Source organism: Pogoniulus pusillus, chromosome 26 (assembly GCF_015220805.1).
Source record: "Pogoniulus pusillus isolate bPogPus1 chromosome 26, bPogPus1.pri, whole genome shotgun sequence".
In the NCBI taxonomy this organism is placed as follows: domain Eukaryota; kingdom Metazoa; phylum Chordata; class Aves; order Piciformes; family Lybiidae; genus Pogoniulus; species Pogoniulus pusillus.
The window spans coordinates 14,044,953-14,061,880 of record NC_087289.1 but is presented as its reverse complement, the minus strand read 5'-3'; the positions used below and the strand labels follow the sequence as shown (position 1 = coordinate 14,061,880).

The 16,928-nt window shown below is 43.8% G+C and overlaps 2 protein-coding genes across 5 annotated transcripts in view; both read right to left on the bottom strand.

Moving 5' to 3' along the window:
• TFDP2 (transcription factor Dp-2) overlaps nt 1-11,563 on the bottom strand; it is a 43,172-nt gene extending 31,609 nt beyond the window's left edge. Inside the window, exons 1-2 of the mRNA XM_064165143.1 lie at nt 11,452-11,563; nt 3,450-3,543 (exon numbers count right to left, since the gene is read on the bottom strand). Coding sequence (XP_064021213.1) covers nt 3,450-3,464 — 15 coding nt within the window. The 5' untranslated portion in view covers nt 3,465-3,543; nt 11,452-11,563. The remainder of the gene's footprint in view (nt 1-3,449; nt 3,544-11,451) is intronic.
• Nucleotides 11,564-12,440: 877 nt separating this feature from the next.
• The window catches only part of GK5 (glycerol kinase 5), a 33,590-nt gene continuing 29,102 nt past the window's right edge, over nt 12,441-16,928 (bottom strand). For 3 of the 4 annotated variants that reach the window (XM_064165132.1, XM_064165135.1, XM_064165134.1), the window contains 2 exons: nt 16,106-16,239; nt 12,441-13,673 (listed from right to left, as the gene is read on the bottom strand). In XM_064165132.1, coding sequence (XP_064021202.1) covers nt 13,537-13,673; nt 16,106-16,239 — 271 coding nt within the window. In that variant the 3' untranslated portion in view covers nt 12,441-13,536. Of the gene's footprint in view, nt 13,674-16,105; nt 16,240-16,928 lie in introns of those variants that run through there. The other variant, XM_064165136.1, reaches the window with a different exon arrangement.

The following is a 16,928-nucleotide window of genomic DNA, read 5'->3' as shown; positions in this document are numbered from 1 at the left end:
CAGGGGGGTTGGAACTGGCTGATCCTTGTGGTCCCTTCCAACCCTGACTGATTCTCTGATTCTGCTTCCAAGATGTAAACTGTTACAAGCACTGAACCTTGGCTGAAGGAGTAGAAAATTAAACACAACAAAGTATCTTCAAAAATACTGTAAATAATTACAAGAAAGAGTTCAGGGATCCAAATCAAGAAAAAAATAATCCTACAATCAAAGATAAAATATTTATGTAGTCATAATGGAACATATGCTAGGGAAGCTCACAGTTCTATTCCTATCAAATTAGATAATCATTTAATTGGAGGCAGATTAAACATCAGTAATATAAACCTAAAATAAACTGCATGAGAACAAAAGATACCTACTACAAGCATTCAGTCACTCAATTCCATCAGAGAACTTTTATTCTGCAAGTAATTTTTGAAGGGGAAGATTCTCACACATCATTGTGACTGGGCTGTTCTGAAGTTACTTCTGTTACGATTTTTTCACCATCAGGAGCAACATGTGAACAGTATCTGCTGCTGCTCTAAGCTGGCCATGAAACACTGCTTAAATGATGTAAGCCATGTGCTTCTGGAAACAAGCCCTTAGAAATCCTCAATATACTTCATCGATTTATCTCCAACGACTCGCTCTTTCCCGTCACACCCAAGCGTGTGCGACAGATCTGTTATCTCCAAAGCACAACCCAATGCTCCAGTGCTGTAGCTCATGGGATCGCCAGAGCTGCTTTTGAAGCCAAGCAAGTCTGTCTCCGTTTCTTTCTCCCTGGTTTCCCTTCTGTCTCCCACCAGGTGGCAGTGGTGCAGAGACAATGCTGCAGGGCTGCAGAGGACCTGGACAGGAGAGGCTCGTTTTGACCAGGGGACTGAGGAGAAAGAACGAAAGCAGACTCAAGACGTCTCCTGTCGCGTTTGGGTTGCAAGCCCATGTGGAACACAGGGGCAGTTTAGTATTCGTCCTGTCGGAGAGCTGGAGTGGCAAGGTTAGCTCATGTGGCACTGAGATTCTTCACCCTGAAAATGGACTCTCGAGGAGATCTTTAAAATAGGAAACGTTTAGTAAATTGTATAGCATCTCACACTGAAAGGCTGTTATGACTGCAAAGCCAAGAGGAAGAGCCAGCACTCCTGGAACACAAGCCAGCAACGGTTGCTTGCAGTCCAGAAGGCCAACCATGTCCTGGGCTGCGTGAAAAGCAGTGTGACCAGCAAGACAAGGGAGGGCATTCTGTGCCCTGCTCTCCGGACCCTACCTGATGAAATGTGCCAAGTTCTGGTGCCCCCAGCACCAGAAGAATAGAATTAGAATAGAATAGACCTCCAAGATCATCCAGTCCAACCCTCACCGAGCCCTATCCAATCAACTAGACCATGGCACTAAGTGCCTCATCCAGTCTTTGCTTGAACACCTCCAGGCACGGTGACTCCACCACCTCCCTGGGGCAGCCCATTCCAGTGGCAAAGATGAGTACAGCCACGAAGTAAGATGAAGCAAGCACTTGTCATGCCTTTGCCTCCAATTAAATATTTTAATGAATTTTTAAAACTTTTTCCTAGTAGGTGACCAAGAGGCTTCCAAATGGGTCAAGAGGAAAGAAAAAAATAATCACAACCAGACTCCTGGAAGAGGCAAACATTCATGAGCTGCTCTTGCAGCTTATCAGTCCTCTCCACTATTTGACACAGTAGCAGTTAAGTAGCAAGTCTCTGCCTGCAATTGCTCCCTTTCCTTACAGAAATAAACTTTCCCATTAACCTGATTTTTTTTGTTCTCTCTGCTCTAATCTAGATTATAGCATGGAAAAGTGGTAAGCAGCTAGGAGGAAATCTATTAACTGGCTGTTTTCTTATACTTGTAAGCCTTAACAGATTTATTTGTAGACATATGGTAGAGATATCACTAACAGAAACAACTAGTAAGACCTAGAAAGGGTGCTTTCATGATAAACTAAAAGAAACCTGCACAGACTGTCAGTGCTGAACAGCTAGTGTCCTCTACATCACTTGTGAAGAATTTCCTGTGTAAAACAGGTGTTAAAGTTTGCTTAAAGGCTTCCTGACCAACTTCAACAGTGAAAGTAACTCTCTCCCATACTGACATGTGAAAGAAAAGCTACTATTTAAGTATATTCAATGACACAACAGTCACCCTCTGAGAAGGTACAAGTAACTTTACATGCACACATATATAAATTCGGCTCAGACAATTAAAACGAACATTCTTATTCAAATAATCTGCTGGAGTCACATTTTGTCTTAAAAATAAACTTACCATGAGTATTTGCTCATTTTCCCCCCCACTTTTCCATATAGTGCCTTCTTATGTGAAGGACAGATTGGAATGAAAGTACAAAAACAAGCAAGAAAATATTACAGAAGCAAGAACAAAATAGCCCATGATGACAGGGTGGTTTAAACTAGAGTTGGTACAATGTGTGTGGTAAGCAGGCAAACAAATTACCTCCAAGAGAATCCCTAACTTTTATTTCATGCTTTATTATTCACAGCTCTTTTGGTTGGATTTATTATCTAAGGTCAAATTACTCATAAACAATGTTCTAGAAGCAGACACTAAAAAGTGTCTTGCATTTAGAGAAAGCGAGGCCAGTCTTGGTAATTCTCCCACCACATACTCAGAAAGTTATTTAGCAAGGAAAAACAGTGATGGGGAACATACACACAGACACACACTGAGTCTAGGGAAACATTCTGCCTTGTGCTTGAAGCACAGGCTTCCTTGGAGACAAGGTTGCTCAAATGCAGCTTATCCACGTAGGATGCCTAAGCACTTTCTGCTTGTGATGTATTAGGAACACGAACATCCCTAGACTGCTGTGTCCTACTTGAGGGGTAGTGACTTCAAAATACAGAGGTGACAGCTTTCTGATCTGTTCATGTTTGATGAAAGTTGTATGCCCTTTAAGAATTTCCCAGATGTCCTGATTCCAGTATTGTAAAGCTCCCTTTCCTTCGTGCTTCAACAGGAAGAAAAAAAAAAACAAGATGGAAATACTTCTGCAGAGAAGCTCTCTCCTTCAACTCATTCTGCAGATCATTGTAATGTGGAAGTTTAAAATCTGGGGAGGTTTAGACTGGAAAGAGTGGTCAGGCACTGAAACAGGCTACCTGGGGGCATGGTGGAGCCACCATCCCTGGAGGTGTTCAGGAAACATGGACTTGGCACTCTGGGACATGGTTTGATGGCCATGGTGGTCTTAGACTGATGGCTGGACTTGGTAACACCTTAGAGATCTCTTCCACCCCCAAAAAAATTATGATTCTGTATTTCAGACAGTAGAACTGATAATCATAGAACCAACCAGGTTGGAATAGAGCTCCAAGATCAACCAGTCCTACATTTTAAAAGAATTAAAGTCTCCTGAGAGCTGGAAGCCACCATCAGCATGCCAATATCAAAAGCAATACACGGTGCAGAATCACACTTACATTTTTTGCCGTCATGTCAGACAATATTGCTTTATATTCTGTAACACCATAAGACTTCTCTCTGCATCTTCACAGAATCTTTAAAATGAACATCCTGCAAGAAAGTTAATAAAATAGTTAAAATATATTTTTAGTTACCTGCCCAGCTGAAACCCTGCATCTGCAGAGGCTAATTTGGTTATTTTTACTAAAATCAAACCGTGCAGTTGAGTTCTGCACAGACGTTAGAAACGTAGACTGCTTGCAACAAGCAGAGACCTAATCTTACAGAGGAGACCAACTGTATTAGTGTGCTAGCAAAGCATGTTGTGTCATTACTAAAGTCTTTTAACTAAATCCAGGCCATCGTTTGCATCTAATGTAAACTGGCTATAAAGACTGCAAGTAAATTAATTTTCTCCATCTTGTCTTCAGCCTCCAAGAACAGAGAAACCTTTCAATTCCATCACTGCAGACATCCAAGTATCTTGATAAGAAGCAGGAAATATTACTAAACCTATATATACACAGCCTGCTTAGGAAACATCCAAGAGAAAGCATTCCAGTTCAAATTCACCTTTTAAAGTATTGTCAGACTTTGTTGTTACCCTATGTAATTAGGATTATAATGTCACGATTTCAGTAAAGGTAAGTATTTTTATATACTGCAAAATATTTAAAGTGACTTTATTTTTAGATCAAAGCTCTTGAAAGTCTTACAGAAAACAGAAGAAAACAAGTTACAAAACAATGGTGGCAGCACAAACTTTTTAAACAAAGAATTAAGTTGACAAAGCATTTAAAGACCTCAAAAGTAAGTTTAGAAGTGCTACTTGCTGTTAAAAAAGGCATACAAAAGACATCTCAATTGCACTTGGATGTATAAGAAAGGAAGAACAGTTGAGACTTTAAAGCGTGGAATTAGTTCTGCAAGACCTTTTGGGAGATGGCTGGACTAGTTACCAAACATGAGCCATGACCTGCTACAGCGGAACTCAGCAGCTACAACAGCGAATGCAATCCTGTGGTTTAAGCTAGGTTGTTTTACAACAGTCACCTCCCTTCCAGAAGAGCCTCTGCAGCGTGTGTAACTAATGGGCAACTTTACCACCACTGCATTAGTGGTTTTGGACAATCCAGAAAAAAATGAAATTCTAGCATGCTTCCATAGATTTCTTGGTTTATTCAGACATCATATCAACTAAACTGTTACTAGAGCTAGTGGAGAAAACATTTCGTTCTCCGTGTTCTGCCGTTGTATTTATCTCTCAATCCCTCCATTGATTGCAGCCATAATTAAGCAATTACTCCAGCACAAGACCGACAAAAGACATTATCCCACGAAAACTTCTGAATGTTAGTTTTACAAAACATCCAAAGAAAATCAGAAGCATTTTTTGCTGTCTTTAGAAAGGATACTACAAAGAGGTATCTGTTCACGCACAGATAAAAACAACTACTGAATCTGAAGTCCTGAAACCTGAAGAGCCACAGAAAAGCCATAAAGCTACAGTGGTCATGGTAAAGAGCAAATAGTGAATCCCTTCACTGCATCCGAAAATTATGGTGCCTTTTCTTTTTGTACTTTTTTTCTTCCACACAAACTCTCCAAATACATCATCTGGAGCTCTGGCCAAAATTCATGATGCAGTTTCACCCTCCTCTCTTGCTTTAAGAGTAATTTACCCAAACAAAACAGTTAACATCACTTTGCAAAGCAGTTTTAGCCCATTTACAGATAAGCAAAGCAGTTTCATCTCTGACAAGTTATTTGTTGTCAAGCTTAGCGATCCAGAAGGTATTGCCCATAAACTACCGTCCTTGGCCACAAAGCTCTTCAGTCGGCACAAACAGTTGCTATTCTTTCAGCTTTATGAACATATTTCGTCTAGCTCAAGAAGCCAGATTTTGTGACCCCCACCATCTGCCATGACCTCTTGTCAGGTCAGACAAAAGAACCTACACAGATGGCCTCAAAATAGAAAGTCTCTTCATTCCCAATTGCTGTTTGACAGCTTGCACCACACAAATAGAGAAATGCAAAAATCAGTCTTTGTTTTGTGTTCTTCAGATGGTTTCTACTGAAATGAAGCTGCGTAAAGACAGCTTTAAGAGGCCAATGCACACGAGGCACAAAGATTGCTTTATCTGAACTAAGGTTATCCCTTCATAATCTAAGCTTTGGTTTATAAACCACTTCCATAATTTTGCCTTTTTGGCCAAAAAGCATACAGAACACCCAGTCAAACTGTTTGACTTCATAAACTCTGATGTGTAGCTTCCTCTGGAATATATGTTGCCTAATCACATAGGCAAATGGCATAAAAAAGCCAGTGTGGGAATTAAATTTAAAAAAAGCCCAGATAATCAAGCTCTAGTTACAAAAAGTTGCAGTGATACTGAAGCTGACTGCCAGTACTAGAAACAATGCAAACCAGAAAACAAGTTATCTGCAGAAGAGTATTATGTTCCTTCTCAGGTGTATTTTCTGTGTTCCAGAGTCTTGGTTTTGGGGTTTTTTTTAATTATCCTTTACAATACATACCAGCTGAAAACAAATAGTAGAAAAAATAAAGCCTTGTACATTAACAGTCCTTGGACTCTTTCTCAGATTCTTATAAATACTTCACACACCTCACCTTCACTCTCCCCACTGCCAGGGGCTTCATCCAATTCACAACAGAAATTATAGTTTATAATAATTATCACATGAGTATTAAAATGTCTACAAATTAAGACAACTACTAGACAGATATCTAAATTGTGATGATGAAAAAAGCCTTCATGGAACTCAGAAAAAAAAACAGAGAAATATTTTAGTATACTAGAATGATTTTTTTTTATCATCACCAAGGAGTGATTTTTCATTTACTCCATCGAGAGAGCTGCAAATTGAAAAGTATTAAGTCACTGGGTTCAGCTAAAAGGAAAGAAAGCATAATCAGAAAAAAGAGCCTGTAAAACACCAGTCTTTCTACTAGAAATTAAGTTTATATTCTTCACATCCCTCTTCATAGCACTAACTGTCAAGCTATGGTACTACAAGGCTGAGTTCAGAAGGCATCAGCATCAAAAAGATTCCTTAATCAGTACAAGCTCAGTTTTAAACTGCTAATTTATGCAGAGCATCTACATGGATTAGACCACCTGTTACACATTACTTTATTGTGTCTCTGTTTTCAGACCTGTAGAATTTGAGAATTATGATATGCTTATCAGAAATCCAATTGCTCCCAGAGTGTGTTACCCTGTCTTGCTTCTGAAACACATTTCAACATCCAAATCCTTTTTGAAGCAATTCAAACAAACAGGGACTAATTTTAGTGAAAAGATTTGTATGTTCTAGTGAGATTAATTTCCTGATACCCCAAACCCTAGAAATATAACTCTGCTACCTAATTTCTGAAATTTAAATTACAGATTCTGCATCTCCACAAGAAGATTCCATTGATTATTTTTCCTTGAGTCCTCTTCAAATTACTTAGTCCTGTTTTTATTCTTCATTGACATACACAAGAAATAAACTTGGCCTACAAATTGCAAAATACAGGAATACAAAAGTCCAGGAAACATCCACCTTATCACTGGACGAAGGACTTAAAAAAGCCATCTAAGGAGTGTACTGAAGGAGTCACAAACATGAGAGTAGGGAATAAATCACCACCTTCAGCTATCACACAGCAATTTTCATTTTGAAAACAGTATTAGAAAGTAGCCCTTAGGAAACATTCGAAAGGAACTCACTTCATGATTTTGAAGAGTTGACTAGAAGATGTGCATGCTCAAAAAATCCATTAGCAAGAAGTGGGATGTTTTGTCTTTAGATCATAGCCTTCCTAGTTTCTTATACAGGCAAGAATGAATGATTTGCTTTTGACAAACAGCAGAAGTTTGCTGCTGTACAGTCATCACAGTTTGAATTTTCAGCAGTTTTATCTATGAGGCTATTGATTCTTTTAAAATGTTTGAATGTGTTTGCAACTGTAAGTCGAATTTTGAAGTCAAGCTGAAGCTTATGACAATTGGATTGCACACTTAAGAGAACAGAAATATTACTTCTCAAGGTGAAGTTTATAATGAAAAATTCCCAAACTCTCTCCTTACAATAAATGGAGAGCTCATGTACACTCATTTTCTAGCTCGCTTTGGGGACACGAGTTCACTTTCACTTGCCCTTCCTAATATCATTCCTAATTATTGGCCATGCTACTACCATAATTTCTATTGCAGGTTAATTACAGCTATTCTGGTAATTATAACTATTGCTCAGATGGGAAAGGTTTAACACTTGGATGGCTACTATGTCTCTCAAATGACTTAATATATTAATGCATACATATTCACATTCCTTAATGAACAAATACTAACATATTTGCAGTAAGACTTTAATTCCCACAAATATCACTATAATAGCTGCTACCAAGTTGAAGAATTCATCTATACACTTCACTAAAAGTTCACAGCCTTAAAGATAGTGCTTCCCTGTAGCAACCTTCCAATTGAATTCTGAGTGTATCTTTCTTTTTCCCCACTTACCTCTTGGGCTGAACTTCCCAATGACAAAACACTGAGTGCAAATGGTCCCTTACAGAGAACACATCTGCTAACTCCTATCATGGATGATGAGGTTCTAAGGGATTTTGTTGACAGAACTGAAGAGCTTGTAGAGACTAAAATGAATCATTTGTCAGTCCCACCCAAACTGAATAAACCTCACAGCAACAAGAACCTGTCTTAGGTAAACCTGTTCTAGCAGGGGGATTGGACTAGATGATCACCAGAGGTCCCTTCCAACCTCCACTATTCTGTGCTCCTGTGATACAGTAATATATACATTACTGGCATATATTACATAGCAGTCTTGTAAATGGAATGATCACTGGCATGCAGTTTAATTTGCTTAGATTGGTTTTTATGGTATTAAGATTGGAAAGTACAAAAGTGAGCTTGAACAGCTTGTAAAGGTTTCCTTGGAAATCATCACTGCATGCAGGAAATCAAGTAGTAAAACAGTTCATTCAATGAAACTTCAAGAGTCAGACCAATGACTACAGCCTCAGCTTCTTCCAAAAGAGCTATACTCTACAAGTCAAGTAATGAGGGCAAAAGGATTAATTTCATCCCAGTACTGGACGTTATAACAACCAGGTGAGGCATCAAATGAGGAACTTGTTACTAAATTGCCACTCCATACCACACCTTTTTACAGCATTTCTAGCCCATAGTTAGTTTTTCACATCCCACATGAGACATTTATACTCTCAGCTCTGATTCAGTACATGTACTATTACCAGACCAAGACACTTGGATTGTTTTCCACTGAATACCTAAAATTTTATCATAAACCTTCCTGCTTCCAGTGATTTCTTGACTTTGCACACAAGAATTCCAGAAGTGTACTTCCTTGTATTGGACTATTTTCCCTATTTTATGATAGCATTAGCAGTTGCTATCATGCTGTGAACATCATCAGAAAGCCAGAGGAGAAATTCTTAACCATTTCACCAAAAACTATGAATAGAAAGCAAACCAAAAAAGCTTCTTAAAGACAGCTGTAACATTACTATTTTAAGGTAGCACATCAGAAGTAGTGCAGTTCCAAGACCCAAATTAGACTAGCTAGAACCAACTCATTCTGCTTCACTTTAGGATGCAGAAGTTTAAATATTTAGGCTGTGCAGTATGGGCTGCAGCTTCCCTGTCCACACCAGATCAGGCCACTGTTCTTTTACTGCTTTAAGGAGATTTGCACTAAGTTTTCCTGCAGACAGAGTGAAGATGTCTGCACTTAAACTGGAGAACACTATACATCCTTGAAGAGGATAGAAAGTTGGAATTCTGGCTGCTATTCTTTCATTAAAACTGTAACAACACTTTCAGACAAAACTGCTTAAAGATCTTCACTGCTCTCAACTTCTAGGAATTATTTCCAAATGCACATGAAGTCCCTACAGTAGTGCCCAGCATATACAGGAGCAGATCACAGATTCATAGAATAGTCTGGGTTAGAAAAGACCTTAAAGATCACCTAGTTGATTCTTCTCACAAATCACAGAATCAACCAGGTTGGAAGAGACCTCCAAGCTCATTCAGTCCAACCTAGCACTCAGCCCTATCCAGTCAACCAGACCATGGCACTAAGTGCCTCATCCAGGCTTTTCTTGAACACCTCCAGGGACGGCGACTCCACCACCTCCCTGGGCAGCCCATTCCAATGGCAAATCACTCTCTCCGTGAAGAACTTCCTCCTAACATCCAGCCTATACTTCCCCTGGCACTGTGTCTCCTTGTTTGAAATTCCCCACCAAGGGCAGGACACCTTCCACTACACCAGGTTACTCAACACCTCATCCAACCTGGCATCCACCACCTCCCTGAGCAACCTATTCTTGTGTCTCACCTCCCTCACAGTAAAGAATTTCTTCCTACTCTCCAGTCTAAAGCCACTCTTCTTAAGCTTCAATCTGATCCCTCTTGTCCTATCACTACAAGCCCCTGTAAAAAGTCGCTCCCCAGTTTTCTTGTAGACCTCCTTCAGGTGCTGGAAGTCTGCTATAAGGTCTTCCAGGAATCGTCTCTTCGCCAGAAGATAAAGAATCCTCCTGTAGTACTGACATTCCTTACAAAACTGCAGTGTGCCTTTTGCTCAGATGAACTGTTCAGCCTATCCCCTTACACAGGAGAGCTGCTGCCAGGACGCTGCACTAAGAACCGAACTGTATCACTTGGTACATGGAGGCTGCCAGTCAGAACACTCCACAGCAATAAGGAGCACCGCAATTACCGATAGATGTTTTCCCTGAAGTTAATGACGTTAATACAGTGTGAATCAATATAATCAAATGAGCTTCAGTTAATGTGGGAAGGATAAAGAAACAAAAAAAAACCCACCAAAACAGCTAATTTCTAATAGTAGATACAAGCATAAAATTATTTTTAAACCAAAGATTCCATTAAGTTGCAATCAGCCACATCAAACAACCTCCAACGTTTTGCTGTCGGCATAATGAAGTCAGATGAGCGATCGCAACTGTGAAAATCCCCACCACTATCAACAGCTAAAAGCATCACTGGAGTTGTACTGACTTCCAAATTACGAAAACTGACCGGGTAGTATTTTTTTTTTACACAGTATGTTAAGTCCTATCAATTTAAACTATTGATTTTCCCTATTAATTAAAACATTGCCAGAGCAAACGAACAGTCATGGCTTTTCTGCAGGGAGAAGCAGCACAAACTCAGGCACAACTCAGCCCCATCCCTCTCTGTTGACAGGGAGCGCGCTCTCAAACGCGGTTTTCTTCCCCATTTCAAGGAAGTTTGCTCATTTCGTATTTTCCTCCTATTGTTTGCATTCCCCATTCCGAAAGACGCAAGTTATGTTTGGATCCACCTCTGCCGTTGCCCTCTTTAGGGCTGGCAGCGAGGGAAGGCCTGCGGCTGGCTCCAAAGGCGCAGGAACTGGCGCTAAGTTTTGTTGTTGTGGTTGTTACTGCCGGACCGACCCTCTCCCGACGAAATCCCATCAAAACATACCACGCTACGACGTCCAAAGCAGACTCTGCTCAGCCCGCAGCTTCACCGGCCCCTTCCCGGGTACAGACTCCTCCAACAGGGCCAGTTACGGCCCCTGCCCCGCCGCTGGCCAGGGCCGCCCCACTCACCCCGCTGCCGCGCACACAGCCCGCGGCGCCGGCCGAGGCTCGCCGCTCTCAGCGCGCTCCTCGCAGCGGAGGAGAGGGTGACTGGCAGCGGGCGGGACTGCTGTCACCCGTCAGCCCGACGCGTCGCCGCCTCACGGACGCCCGCAGGGCTCGGGCACCAGGTCGCCCCATCCCGGGGCACAAAAGGCGAGGACGACGGGAGCGGCGACGGGACCAAGCCAGCCGCCAGACGACGCGGAACGCGACCGGTAACGGCGGCCTCGCGCGGGAGCGGCGCCCCGGCCCGCCGGGAAGAAAGGTGCTGCCCCGCTTTCACGGCCGGGGGCATTCCCCCAGCCCCCCCTTGGCTCCCCGCTCACCTGCAGGCCTGGCAGCGGCAAGAAAGGGAACGCGGCAGCTCAGGCAACGAGGCGTCGACGGTCCCCTCCCCGCGGCCGCGGCCCGGCGCCAGCCGCTCCGCCGCGCTCCGCCCGGCCCCGGCGCCTCTCGGCCGGGTCGGCGCCACGCACTCGCCGCGCGCCAGAAGGCCCCGGGGACGGGCGCGCGCCAGGGCCAGCCCGCGAGCCCTGGCGCGTGGCGGCGCGAGCGCCCGCAGCGCCTCCCGCCCGGCCCCCGGCGCCCCCCCCCCGCCCGGCCCCGCGCGCCGCGTCGCGCGCTGCCCGGGCCCTTCACCCCGCACAAGCTTGGCGGCGTCTCGCCGCCGGCGGCGCCCATTGGCCACGGTGCCGGGTGAGGTCAGCCGCCGCCCCCACGCTATTGGCTCGCCCCCGTGTGTGTACACAAGCCACGCGCCAATCCGCGGGGCAGCGGCGAGGCGGGGGCGGGGCCGGCCGAGACGCGGTGTCGGCAGCTCCCCCGACGGCCGCTGGGTGGCGTCTGCCATCTGGCGCCAGGCTCGGCTGCTGCAGGCTGGGGCCGGGCTTGCGCTAGCAACCAGCGCCAGACGGCTGTACCCGCCCTCAGCGGGCAGGAGGTCAGACGCGGCGCTGCCAGGCGGCATGAAGTGCGTGTGTTTGTGCTGATAGGCGGTGAACGGCGCCCCAGTGTCTGCAGACACGGGCCTTGCCGGGCTGCGCTACGCCTGAGAAGAGCTGGCGGGGTTTCGTCCTGGGGCTGCAAAGTCCAGCCCCGCCACGCGTGTGGCCGCCGCAGGTGACCGAATATCCCTTCCCTCCTGCGGGGAAGCCGGCTGCATGAAGGAGCGGAGGTGCACCGACATGGCAGTGGCCACCCGAACAGCATCCGCAAACTTTGGACGAGGTGTCCTTTTTTAACGTGCTCTGCAACGGCTCCGTGCTTTTCTTCCCGTCCAACAAAGGGACGTCTGGCGAACAAAGAGATGAAGCTGCCGCTGAGCAGCTCGTCCGGCCCCAGTGTTCCGCGACCGCGCTCAGACCCTGCGCGGCAGCCACGCTTCGGAGGAGCAGCAGGCACTGGATCCAGCCCCGAGAAACCGGTCCCCAGCAACACAGTCACCCAGAGGTGGATGCAGTACAATTCGGAAATGAAATTCTAATAATCTTAAATTTTCCGAATCAATTTACACGTAACTCCTGAGAAAACTGTAATTCGAGTGATTAACAAATACATAAAAATAATTACCTATACATTCCTTTAATTATTTGTTTTAAAAATATAAAATTCGTAGCTTCAAAAATAGACTTTTTCTTACTTCCTTTTAGATAAGAATAGGATTTAAGCTAATAGGACAGATTTTTACAAGTTAAAAGTAGTTACAGGTATGCTATCTATTTGTATTATTCATGCCAGATTAGACAGCTTCTGGTCTTTATAATTTACTCTTCTTTTTTTACAGCTAAGCTACAAGTTACATAAGAAGCACCAGCTGGATTTTTTTTTTCAGCTTCTTTTCTTTTCATGGCATACTGAAAACCTATTTGCTTTTGTATTTAATCTGATTTTAGTGCATAAAAACATCATCACAGAGCTGGGTCAGATGCTTCCTTGCAAAGTTAACCAAAAGGTGGTAACAGGTTACTGACAAAGATACTTTCTTTAAAATCGAGTTCATCATAAGTCACCCCTGAACAATCATTTTACACCTCGTAGAGATGCCTAGGGAAGCATATGTGCCTTCTTTTCTGCCTCGATGATTAACATACCAAAGACTTTACAGATCTGAAGGGCAGTGAGTTCCTCAGTAGAAAACCCATCATAAGAAAAAACTCCCCATCTCTGTCTAGTACATGGTAGGATTCAAGCAGCTGGACTACCAATTCTGCAGCTGGACTACAGCTGTCATAGGGGTGACAGGAAAAGTTCACTAGTGTGGCTGAGTCATCTAGGAGTAGGGTAGCTGAAGTACCGTTAAACTTAGATATATATAACCATCATGAATTTTAGTTCTGGTTTTTAGTGTCACGTTGAGATTTCATACACCTCTGAATTACAAGACTTAAATCATTTAACTAAAATGCCCATTTCTACCAGTGCAGGGAATGTTTCACTGCTTGCAGCCAAGTATCCATTGCAGGTTTGTATTCCTCCAAGTCCTTCTGGGGCTCAAAAACGGTTTCTACTTGCCTCAGCTTCTTTAGTTGTTCTTTGTCAGTCCAAAATCCTATAAACAGAAAATTAAGTCTCAAGCTCAACTGCAAGTATGTTATTTCTGAGTTATTTCCAAGAGATCCAAAGCTGAGACACAGTAACAAATCATGGCAGCTTTTCTTTACTCCACCAGCAACTTTTCTTAGAGGGAAGTATCATTGTGACATTGTGAACTCTTTCCCAAGAGCATCCACTTCTTTGTATCCTGACAAGAGCACATCTGCTTAACTCAGATGGTTTCCAAGGAACAGCTCTATTATATTGAAGTTAGAGGTTTTATCCACACTGTGCTCTTAGCTTCAAGTCCCTCTAAATGAAGAATCACAGAATGCATCAGGTTGGAAGAGACCCTTGAAAGTCATCTTGGCCAACCATCCTGCAGTCAGCAGGGACATCTCCAACCAGATCAGAGTGCTCAGGGCCCCATTAACTTTGACCTTAAATGTCTCCAGGGATGGGGCCTCAACCACATCTCTGGGCAACCTGTTCCAGTATTTCACCTCTCATTGTGAAGAACATCCTCCTAATGTCCAACCTAAGTCTACTCTGCTCCAGTTTAAAGTCATTTCCCCTTGTCTGACCAATGCCAGCTGTCCATAAAAAGTCCCTCCCCAGCCTTTCTGTAGGTCCCCTTCAGATACTTAAAGTGACCTGCAATATGCAAAGGGCCACAGAAACCAAGAATTAGCATTTGTTGCTTTTCTACTCTTAAAAAAAAGCATAAATAGCAGAAAATACCTGATATTATTCAGACTGATTTTTGTTAGTGAATCATTCCACCTGCCAAGGCCAGCAGCCTTCTTACAGTTTTAATAGCAAGACCTACATGAGGCACATAGTTTTTATTTTCCAGTGGTGCTACTTACATATGAAAACAATTTAATGAAGTGGAAATGTATTTTGTATGTGAACATTAAGCCAAACCACTGATGGTTTGTAGTTTTAAGTTTAGTTAGTTATATAAACCAATTCTGTATGAGTAGAGCTGGATTTTTTTTGTACTTGCTTTGAGTGTATTTCTGTGAAGACCCTGAAGAATCTGGGTTCACAGAGGTCAGGAATGACACAGCTGCACATCAGCATGTCATTTGCCCTCTTAGGTGGCCCATGTTCACAGAGCAAGTACTGCAGGCACTGCCTATACAGGAATGGATGCAGCATCTGGGGTCGAGGAGAGAGGCAGCAAAGACATGGCTCACCTCTTTCCTCTTCAGCAGCACATACCTCTAGGTGTCAATGGATCTCATACACATACATGGGGAGACTTTCTGCACTCACTGTCACCATTTATGTAAAACTAAACAAGCATACAACCACTGGGCAAACTGGGGACATGGGTGTTAGAGGTGGACTAAGGGAGTACTGAGGAGCCAGTGAAGAAGATTGCCAAGTCATGTATCAGCAATCTTGGCTAACAGGGGAGGTCCCAGAGGACTGGAGGCTTCCCAGTATGACACTCACCCACAAGAAGAGCCAGAGGGAGGATCCCTCTACAGATCTGTTAGTATAACTTTGGTACTAGGAAAGGTTATGGAATAGTTCCCATTGAGTGCATTCACACAGCACATGAAGGATAATCAGGCTCAGGCTCTGCCAGCATGGGTTCATGAAAGGCAGGTCCTGCTTGATAAACCTGAAATCTTTTTATGTCCAGGTGACCCACCTAGTAGATGAGGGAAAGGCTGTGCATGTATCTACCTGGATTCTTAGTACCAGGATGTGTCTACCTGGACTGTCTCCTACAGCACCCCCCTGTAGAAACTGTCTGCTTGTGACTTGGACAGGTGAATCTCTTTGCTGGATCAGAAACTGTCTGGACAGCCAAGGCCAGAGACTTGTGGTAAATGGAGATAAATCCAGCTGGCAGCTGGCTGAACATGAACCAGTGTGCACCCAGTTGGCCAAGGCGGCCAACAGCATCCTGGCCTGGATGAGGAACAATGTCGACAGCAGGAGTAGGGTAGTGACTGTTCCCCTGGACTCAGCACTGATGAAGTAATACCTTGAACACTGGGTTGTTTTGGGCCCCTCACTGCAAGAAGGGCATTAAGGTGCTGAAGTGTGTCCAGAGATGGGCAACAAAGCCTGTGAAGGGTCTGGAGAAGAGTTGCTGAAAGGCATGGGATTGTTTAGTCTGGACAGAAGAAGGCTGAGGGGAGACCTCATTTTCTCTCCAACAACCTCAAAGAAGGTTGGAGTGAGGTGGGGGTTGGTCTCTTCTTCCTAGTATCAGGTGATAGAAAAGAGGAAATGGCCTGAGGTTTAGCTTGGGTATTAGAAAAAAATGTCTTCGCAGGACGAGCAGTCAGACACTGGAAGGGGCTGCCCAGAGAGGTGCTGTTACAATTATTTCAAGTCAGGCATTGTTTTTGTCTTATTTTATCTATCTACAAACCCACTGCTACTATGAAGGGAAACCCAAACCCCCTTTAATTATATACATACCTGAAGCAAGGCCTGCTAGAAAAGCTGCACCGAGACTCGACATGTCTACATTTGCAGGTTTTTCTATCCTCTTATTAATTAAATCTGATGTCATCTGCATGACAAAACTGTTATTACTGACACCTCCATCAGCTCTACAAAGAGAAGGGAACAAGCAGTTAAAAAGTGTTTAGTTCAAATGTTTTTTACCAACACTGCAAGACATTCAGGCATAAATGCAATCCCATTTCATGGGCAAATTTAGGGGCCAGTACAAGGTGCCTAGGAAGATGAAAGCAACACAAAGCCTATAAATGGAAGGAGAAATGGGAGATGGACAGGGACACAGGACAGACTCATCATCAAAAGCTTTAAAATCTGTATTTTCACAGAATCACAGAATTGTCAGGGTTGGACCTGACCTCAAAGATCATCCAGTTCCAACCCCCTTGCAGTGAGCAGGCACACCTCACACTAGATCAGGTGGCCCAGAGCTACATCGAGCCTGGCCTTAGAAACATCCAAGGATGAGGCTTCCACCACCTTCCCGGGGCAACCTGTTCCAGTGTCTCACCACCCTTATGATGAAGAACTTCTTTCTAATGTCTAATGAAAATGTATGCTCCTCTAGCTTGGGTCCATTCCCTTTAGTCCTACCACTACCTGACACCCTGAAAGTTCCCTCACCAGCTTTCTTGTAGGCTCCCTTCACATACTAGAAGGCCACAATAAGGCTCCTTTGAGCCTTCTCCAAACTGAACCCCAACTTTTCTCAGCCTCCATCCCTCTGCTCATCCTAGTGGCCCTTCTCTGGACATTCTTCTAAAAGTATAAATAGTATCAG